This window comes from Anarrhichthys ocellatus, unplaced genomic scaffold (genome assembly GCF_004355925.1).
Source record: "Anarrhichthys ocellatus isolate YVR2014 unplaced genomic scaffold, GSC_Weel_1.0 scaffold26, whole genome shotgun sequence".
NCBI classification, from domain to species: Eukaryota; Metazoa; Chordata; class Actinopteri; order Perciformes; family Anarhichadidae; genus Anarrhichthys; species Anarrhichthys ocellatus.
The window spans coordinates 5744374-5754032 of NW_022280056.1; the positions used below are offsets into that span (position 1 = coordinate 5744374).

At 43.7% G+C, this 9659-nt stretch overlaps 2 protein-coding genes across 2 annotated transcripts in view; both read left to right on the forward strand.

Annotated features, from left to right (window-relative positions):
* The first annotated feature begins 315 nt into the window (after positions 1–315).
* Positions 316–3038, forward strand: LOC116391653 (gastrula zinc finger protein XlCGF26.1-like). The gene is made up of 2 exons (XM_031862442.1): positions 316–598; positions 1046–3038. Exons 1-2 carry the CDS (start codon positions 424–426, stop codon positions 2512–2514), a joined length of 1644 nt encoding a protein of 547 aa, XP_031718302.1. The 5' UTR covers positions 316–423; the 3' UTR covers positions 2515–3038.
* A 2247-nt stretch (positions 3039–5285) lies between these two features.
* Positions 5286–9659, forward strand: part of LOC116391654 (uncharacterized) — a 9970-nt gene continuing 5596 nt past the window's right edge. Inside the window, exon 1 of the mRNA XM_031862443.1 lies at positions 5286–6841. Within this exon, the coding sequence (XP_031718303.1) occupies positions 6349–6841 (493 nt within the window). The 5' untranslated portion in view covers positions 5286–6348. The remainder of the gene's footprint in view (positions 6842–9659) is intronic.

The window sequence follows — 9659 nt, forward strand, 5'->3', positions numbered from 1 at the left end:
CAAATAAAAACACACGTACATTTAACGTCACCAAATATAATTTGATGTGAAATGTCTGAATTTTTCCCAAAAACGTAAAAAAATTATTAAACTCAATACTTAAAAAACTGAAACTTAAACAACCTAAAAAGAATAAAGTGACTTATAAAACATTTTAAAATGAACTCTTATTTCTTAAATCATTTATTCTTAAATGCTCTTTAATATTAATCATGTTTTATTCGAAAGGAGAACAAAACGTTCTTAAATCAAAGCTTTTATTTTGACACGAATAACCTCTAACCGGAAGTGTTTCGTGCAGCTGCTGAACACACGCGCTACCTTGACAGTCAAACGCTGCACGTCGAGCTGCTTGTTATTACAACAAACCTACCGAGTGTCGGTCCGGTCCGGCCTCTGAAACACAGCCGAGGCTCCGTCATCATGTCCGGCGTCCAGCTGCTCAGAGTGCTCGTGAACGAGCGTCTGTCTGCGGCCGCAGAGGAGATCTTCGAGGCGGTTAAAAAGACCATCGCGGGCTACGAGGAGGAGGTCCTCCGGCAGCGCCGAGTCCTGCAGACAATATTAAAACCTGAAATAAAGATGAACAAACTCTCAGGTTTGTGAGTTTTAGCTTAATTTAGAGACATTTTTTCATGTTTAATGTTGGAAAGATCACAAACAGTTATTTGACGTTTGTTTACAATATTCAGATTTACCCTGTCCAACCACTGGATTTATTTATTTTTAGTTTAGTCTGGAGTTAATAAAATCTATAGTATTTGGTTGGATTGTGATCAAAATGTGGCAAAAATAAATTCTGGTTTATGCCAGAATTTATTTACAGAGATTAATTTATTTACAGAGTTTGCATTTTCTCGGTACCATCTAATGATCAATTACAAAACCGATATTTAAAGGCCAAAGACATTTTTGAAATCTAATAAAATACATATTTAGCTTTGGGTAAAGATCAACAGCTCCTCCTGGTTATATCTAGATTTTAAATGATATTCTGGTTGATATTCTCTTTAATTAAAGTTTCTTCCTCTGTTCTTTCTTCCAGTAGACCAACCACCGCTGGCTCTCTCTGTCTGGGACGAGGACTTCCTCTCCGACCGGCAGCAGCAGGACCACTGTGATCAGGACTGGAGCTCCGGTCTGGATCAGGACGACCAGGAACCTCCACAAACAGAGAAGAGCCGGGAGGAGGAGGAGGAGCTTCAGGAGGACGACGACGACGACACCATCAGGTTCATCTTCACTCCTCCGTACGTGAAGAACGAGCTGGACCAGCCTCCGTCCAGTTGTCGGAGCTCTAAAGGAGAAGGAGATCCTCTGCCGAGCACTCCAGCTGAGCAGGACCAGACGAAGGTGGAGGACGATGACGGAGCGTCCTCCAGCTGCTCTGCAGCCGACAGCGGCGAGGAGTGGGGGGGCAGCGTGGGATCGCAGAGCGACGACAGCGACCGCAGGGGGACAAAGAGGAAGGAGCCTCGTTTACCGACGGCTCAAAAACGTCACCCGACTAAAAAAGCGAAATCGCGAATCCGCTGTAAAGTCTGCGGGAAGGCCTTTCACGCCAACGTCTCTCTGGTGAACCACATGGAGGCTCACCCGAAGGACGTCTGCGGTGTTTGTGGGGAACGTTTGGAGACCGAGGAGGGCTTCAGGGTTCACCTGAAGACGCACGTGAAAGCCGAAGTCTGCGGCGTTTGCGGGAAATGTTTCGGGGCCTCGAGTTCTTTGGAGACGCACATGAGGGTCCACACGGGGGAGAAGCCGTTCAACTGCAGCGAATGTGGGAAATCCTTCAACTGTCACCACAACATGATGCGACACCTCTGGATACACACGGGGGAGAAGCCGTATCCTTGCACCGTCTGCGGCAAATGCTTCAACGACTACTCCACGATGAAACGCCACCGGCTGCTCCACGCGCACACGAGGAGCCGTGACCCGAACAACACGTCTGCAAACGAACACGTCAACGATGCGGAGGAGAAGATGACGATGTCATCGCCACCGAAAAAGCATCAGACTCGGACCATATGTGAAGTGTGCGGGAAAATGTTTCACTCCATGGTGTCTCTGGTGAACCACGCCAAGAGTCACGCCACGGACCTCTGCGGCGTGTGCGGGACGCATTTTGACTCTGATGAAAAGTTAAAACTTCACCTGAAAACTCACAAGAACGGGAAGGTCTGCGAAGTGTGCGGAAAGTGTTTCGACAGTCAAGGAAACCTGGAGATGCACATGAGGATCCACACGGGGGAGAAGCCGTTCCTCTGCAGCGAGTGCGGTAAATGCTTCAACTGCCGACACAACATGATGCGACACATCAGGACCCACACGGGAGAGAAACCCTACCTGTGCAACACCTGCGGCCGCTGCTTCAGCGACCGCTCCACGCTGAAGCAGCACAGCAGCACGCACACCGGAGAGAAACCGCACTGCTGCGAGATCTGCGGTAAAGGCTTCCACCGAAAGACATACGTGAGGCTTCACATGAAGAGCCACGCGACTGAGAAATGACTGTTCTGTAAATATGGTGGTGTGTAAATAAAAGCTTTAAAATGTGCCGATATCAGCTTTTTTTACTTTCTGACCGCAAATTCTTCACGTCCATTGGCTGTGATCTAATAGACCCTTTCACAGCCAACGACATCAAAAATATGCGGAGACATGGTGGCAACAGACGAGTTAGCAAACTTTAAACATTGAATTAAGACTGTTACCGGCATCAGCATGTCTCGTTGATTGCTCGGATGAGTATGTGTTTAAAATTGATAAAAAGGGGCAAAACAACCACAAATTGACACAAAACAACTACAAAGAGATGAAAAACAGCTGCAAAGAGACTCACAATGACTATAGAAAGGGCCAAACGATCTCGAAGAGATACAAAACAACTACATAGAGACACAAAGCAGCTATATAGAGACACAAAACAACTACATAGAGATGCAAAGCAGCTATATAGAGACACAAAACAACTACATAGAGATGCAAAGCAGCTATATAGAGACACAAAACAACTACATAGAGACACAAAGCAGCTATATAGAGACACAAAACAACTACATAGAGACACAAAGCAGCTATATAGAGACACAAAACAACTACATAGAGATGCAAAGCAACTACAGAGACACAAAACAACTATTATAGCGGCAATCTTCCCTCAGTCATCATTACCACTACTGTTACAGTCTGGGTTTGGCAATAAGCTTGACGCGTAATGAATCTTCGTAGGCAGTAGCTTCATTTAAAAAGGTTTACTCAACAAAATAAAGTTACAAGATACATTCTTTGCTCAACTTGTCACAGCGTTAGCACAACGTTCAAAAAACTGTTGCTCCGCAGACTGAATAACCTCAACTGAGGGCTGTTGGCTGTGACATAGTCAGTAATGCAACTAAAGGAGCATTTCCACATGTTTGTTACACAAATCAATTAAGACATCTTATCAAGTCTCATATGGCTCTTACAACTATGAAGAGACACAAAACAACTACGAAGATACACAAAACAACTACACGGAGACAACAACTACAAGGAGACAAAACAACTACAAGGAGACACAAAGCAACTACAAGGAGACACAAAACAACTACATAGAGATGCAAAGCAACTACAAAGAGACACAAAACAACTACAAAGATACACAAAGCAACTACAAAGATACACAAAGCAACTACAAGGAGACAAAGCAACTACAAATAGACACAAAATAACTACAAAGAGACACAAAACAACTATATAGAGATGCAAAGCAACTACATAGAGACCCAAGGCAACTACAAAAAGACACAAAACAACTATTTACTACTAAACACCCATAAGTCTGTGTGTCTTGTTCCTCTGTAGGACAGTTGCTGTCTGTGCCCAGAGGCCCGTCGTCTCATAATCCACTCATGGCAATAACAAGGATACTTTCACTCAAGTACACGCAGAACTGGCCAATAATGCACCAATATCTTTAAACATTTTGCTTCCCCAGGAGGCTGAGTAGTGTGATACCCCGGTAATTGGATCACACTCTCCGGTCCCCCTTTTTGAAAATGGGAACAACCACCCAGGTCTGCCAGTCCATGGGCACTGATCCCGACCCCCATGCGACATTTAACAGTAATAAGTAAAAAAGGAAAATATTCATGAACTTTTCCCTGAAAGACAAGGACGAAATACACCAAATAACAAAGTTAACGTTTTCACTAAAAGAAAGCAGCAATGCAAAAAATAGATAAGTCTCATCCCTGATGACTCATGATGCTTCACATTTGACCCTTTTAGAAAGAACTTTATTTATCAGTTAATGCAGCGAAGGAAAAACTGTGTGATGAACCGTTCAGTTTTTATATTTACGTTTCCACTGTCGTCATATTAACGTGTTCAGGCATCCTCGAAGAAAAGTTGTGTGTGTGTGTGTGTGTGTGTGTGTGTGTGTGTGTGTGTGTGTGACTCCATCATCCCTTAATAACGGTCTTTGTGACTGTTGGAAGAGATTCTATGAACCATTTTTAGCTCTCGCCTACACCAATATTGATCCAATCAAATCACAGAACATCATCAGCTTGTCACGGGGCATGATGGAGGACTCAAGCGCAGACAGTCAGATGCAGTGAGAAAGAGAGACTGGAGATCAGGGGGACTGCACTGTAGAGGCTGGAGATCAGGGGGACTGCACTGTAGAGGCTGGAGATCAGGGGGACTGCACTGTAGAGGCTGGCAGATCAGGGGGACTGCACTGTAGGCTGGAGATCAGGGGGACTGCACTGTAGAGGCTGGCAGATCTTTCCTTTCAGCAAAGACTTATGGAAAGTGTTCATAAAGGAATTAAAATGTCTGAGAGAGACTCAAACACTCGACGATCTGACAGTAGGTCAGAACTAAACCTGTGTGGATTTCAGGGTTTCACCTGCACAGGAAGCAGATGTGACCGGCTTCTCAGGAAGGAATCAAACCTGTTTCCTCTTGATGTCGATGTCTTTGATTAGTTGTCCTCACTGTTTTGAAGACCTGGAAACTCCCACGCTCACATCTGCAGACAACTAAGGCCCTAAAATCCCCGATCCCTGTGCTGCTGGCTGGCAGGATAGAAACCCAACACCACCGCTGTGTTGACCACGCCTATGTAAACACATACGAAAGTCATAAAACAGTTCAGCAAGTGAAACGAAAGTGAAAGATGAACGCACGTTTCCTCCCAAGGTGCTTATATAAAGCAGAGTGAACTCACAGCCTGCACTCCTGGAGGAACGCAGAGAGAGAGGTACGTGAACACACACTTTTTGTTTTTATGCATCTTTATGGTAAATATTATTAATATGAGGAGATGAAGTGACTTAGTCAAAATAAATGCTCTTTATGAACTGCGTTTGATCCCAGTTTAGTTTGTTAGCTTTAAACTATTATAATAATTATGTTAATAATAATCAACAGAACTCTCTGTATGAATATGCGCAGCAGAATAAAGCGTAGTCTTTATACTGGCATTGGATACTATAGAGTAAAATAGTTAAAGGTGTTTTGTTGAGTTTTTCTTTCTCTGGGTGGAGGTCTGAGGACAGAGGGTGTGGTTCGCTGTTCAGACTGTAAAGTCCCTTCAAACTAATTTATGACAATGAAGACTTTTGGTCCCAGTAGAATCATTTACAGTCACAGTAGCAGGTATCGTCTCTGAGGCTGCACCGAGACACAGCTGTGCTTTGAGCTGAACATGCTCACTATGACGTTAATGTACTGATGTTTAGCAGGTATACGCTCTATGTTTACCATGAGGGAGCCACCCTACACCACGGTAGTTTAGCATGTTAGCAGCTGAAGCTGTCATTAGTTCTGCAGGTGTCTGCTCATAAAATGAAAAGTCACCAAAGTTATTAATTCATCCTGAGGGGATCATGAATGTGTTCATCAAAGAACAAGAAGAGGAGAAGCACTTTGTGTTTGATTCAAACAAGATGCTGAACATAGTAGACATTATGCATGTTAATCAATAGTATTTTCACTGTGAGCATGTTAGCATTTAGCTCAAAGCTAAAATAATGCAGCTTCTTTATTCATTTCGATGGCGCCAGTCCACCGACACAATGGAGCTGACAAACCGGAGGCTCTGGTTAAAAAATGCAAAGTGGTTGAATCTGCTCCATCGTTTTCTTATAAGTTCTCGTTTCACTTTGACAGGATAACAGTTGTCCTCTATTTCTTCTTGTGTTTGTGCTAAGCTAGGCTAAACACATCCAGAACTTGAAATGTGTAGTTGACTTTCTTCTAAATTCTCTGCTTTCATTCCTGTGTTACTGATGTTTCTTCTCATAGAATCCTTCTGAAGTCTAACCATCCTCTTTCAGAGATCCTGACACCAACATGCAGTACGAGTGGGCTGAAGATGACTTTGAGCTGCCCTATGGGGTATTTCCACTGGGCCTCACTGAGCCACTTAGTGGGAGAAAGTACGTCATGTACCACGGCACCACCAAGGCGACGGCTCGATTAATCCTGAAAAACGGTTTTCAACAGTCTAAAGACGGGATGCTCGGCCGCGGCGTCTACCTCAGCAGAGACCTGCAGAAAGCTAGCCGCTATCCCATTGGTCACCCGGAGTCTGACAAGATCGTCATTAAGGTTCAGGTCAACGTGGGCGAAGTGATCGCCATCAATTGTCAAGGCCACCCACGTCAGAAGACCTGGCATGACCCCAGATACGGCCCGGTGTTTGACACCGCCTGGGTGCCACCCAACAATAAAATGGTGCCGAGCGGTTTGGAGGAGGATTGTGTCTGGGATCCAGATCGAATCAAGATCCTTAAAACCATCAATCCACGTCCAGTCCAACCTTATGTTGGATGTGGTGCACGGGGCTACCATTGAGCTCTACGACATGTTACCAATTTATTTTGTATATTCAAATGTATTTTTATATATTGGGATAAAAAGTAAATGACATTTGCATCTTGTCATGGTGTCATTGAAACCTGGAAAATAAATGGTTCTTGTTAAATATGAGTTTCTCTCTGGTTATGTTGAAGGCGGAGTGTGATGAGTATGTTTTTATTTTGAGACATCCAAAGTCAGAAGTCCCCACGAAGGATCACCTGATCACACCTGAGACAGAGAGTGAACAAAACAAGCAGCACCTGCTCAGGTGCTATCACCTCCACGCTCATCAGGAGGTTAAACAGGCCGCCTCCCTCCTTCTTTTGACTCCCTGCTGAGTTTTAAAGGCATCCTGTAAGTGAGATGAATCATTTAAAGAATGAATTCAACATTTTGTAGTCTAAGAAATAGTCCAGCACATAATCCCCTGTAAAACCACAACATGCCGTTGGATCTGTGTGAAACACATTCCAGCAACATTTTAGAACTGATACATTTGATGATTATAACCTTAATTAAGTGTTTGGTCTATCTTACATAAAAAAACGAGAAAGTGTGAGTGTGCTACAGTAAAGGTAGCAGAAGGTGTTGTCATCCATCATCTCTGTTTTATTAGTTAATTCCTTCAAAGATATTAAATTTACCCTCAAATGTTTGGCATCATTGCAGCGCTAAAACACATGCATGTCCTTAAAAGGCTAATACATATACGTACATAAGTGTATGTCCACTAACGTAACAGTTACTGGGTTAGCCTTTGTGCTAACGTTACTGGGCTAGCCTTTGTGCTAACGTTACTGGGCTAGCCTTTGTGCTAACGTTACTGGGTTAGCCCTTGTGCTTACATTACTGGGTTAGCCTTTGTGCTAACGTTACTGGGTTAGCCTTTGTGCTAATGTTACTGGGTTAGCCTTTGTGCTAATGTTAAGGGGTTAGCCTTTGTGCTAATGTTACTGGGTTAGCCCTTGTGCTTACATTACTGGGTTAGCCTTTGTGCTAACGTTACTGGGCTAGCCTTTGTGCTAACGTTACTGGGTTAGCCTGTGTTCTAACATTACAGGGTTAGCCTTTGCTCTAGGTTAGCTCGCTGAGCAGCAGCTCTAAATTGTTCTTTGACACAGTGAGTGTGTATTCATGAACAAGTTCTTCTGGTCTTCACTGTTGGTCCGTTTGTAGGTAGTTTTTTTTAGTCCATTTGTTTCATTACAAGCTGTTGTTTGTGTCTGTTGTTTAGGCCGCTAACAGGTTTTTATAAATGGTGGTTGCTGGTGCTGCATTGGCTCATTTGTTCAACCAATCACTGTAGTACAGTGACTGTACACATACGTCAATCATGGTCCTGGGAAAGTACCTACTCTGAAATAAGAGCTTAAAAAGTCCCTCTAAACGCCGTTCTAAGAATTACGATAATTCCTATTTCTTGAGGTGTGGACGCAAAAATAATGGGGGTTCTTAGAGCTATGAAAAAGTTCCTCCAGTCTGAAAATGCCTACTGTTAGCTTTGTCAGCACTGTTGCTGTTGTTTGCGTTGTTAGCACTGTTAGCACGTTGGCTGCCGGCTCAGGCGTCGCCATGTTGAGAGCCGTGTGGAGGCAACAGATATGCTCTGACTAATGTGGTGGAAAAAACTATTCAATAGTACCGAGTGAGTCCTATAATACTGAATACTGAAACAAGAAACATTGAGGAAAGAAGTTTGTCCTTAAAGTATTTATTCTCTGCGCAGAGAAGACTCAATCATCCCACAGAGTGCCTGTGTTCTCTGTGGGATGGAGAGAGTGACCTGTGTGCCGTTTGAGCACATCTTTTAAAGGGTCAGAGCATCAAGAGAGAGGGGGGAAGGTGTGTTTCTCCGAGACATCTGGTTTGTTTCTAATCTACACATTTTACAATAGTACCTGAAATAAAACATTTACTACAGATCCCGTGGTTTACTACCTCTAAGCTAAACACTCAGTGATTACTATCTGCTTCAAAGGTCTATGACTGATCTATTCTAAACAACAACACTCACGACAGTTTAGATTTACGACTACTCGAATCTAAACATGCTCGCAGCACTCCCTTCCAGATTCTTCCTTTGAAGGGAGCGGTGGTCAACATACAGTACAGTAGTAAGTAAAACATAGAATAGAGCATATAATCAAGTCACAGTAGAACATTATACAGCAGAATGACGTTTTCTATCACACCAATCATACAAAGCACCGTTGAAACCCTAAGAACTCACCATCATAAATCACACCTTTTCCTGAAGGAGCTTTAAAATCTGTTCAGCACCCTCTAACCTTTGACCCTCTTCTCCTAAACATCTACATCACGTAGATAGAATGTGATCCACGTGACCTCTTCACTACGGAGGCCAGAGGGTGGACGAACTATAGGAAACATTAGGTCTGAGTGTCCTGGAGGACAAAGATCCAGATCCAAGACGTCTGTAAGAAGATGGAGAGAGGAAGAAAGAAAGAGGGGAAAGAATCAAATCTATCTTTAGATGTTCATTCAATTAGATTTCTGTTTCTGTTTCAATATGCATGAAATCAAACTAATCTGGTGGAAAGTGTATTAGAAGGCGAGCAGTGATGGAGCAGAGCAAGATTCATAGTGTGTGTGTGTGTGTGTGTGTGTGAGTGTGTGTGTGCTTGCGTGTGTGCGTGTGTGAGCGTGCGTGAGTGTGTGTGTGTGCATGTGTGTGTGTGTGTGCATGTGTGTGTGCGTGCGTGTGTGTGTGTGTGTGTGAGTGTGTGTGCGTGAGTGTGCGTGTGTGAGTGTGTGTGTGTGTGTGTGTGTGTGTGTGTGTG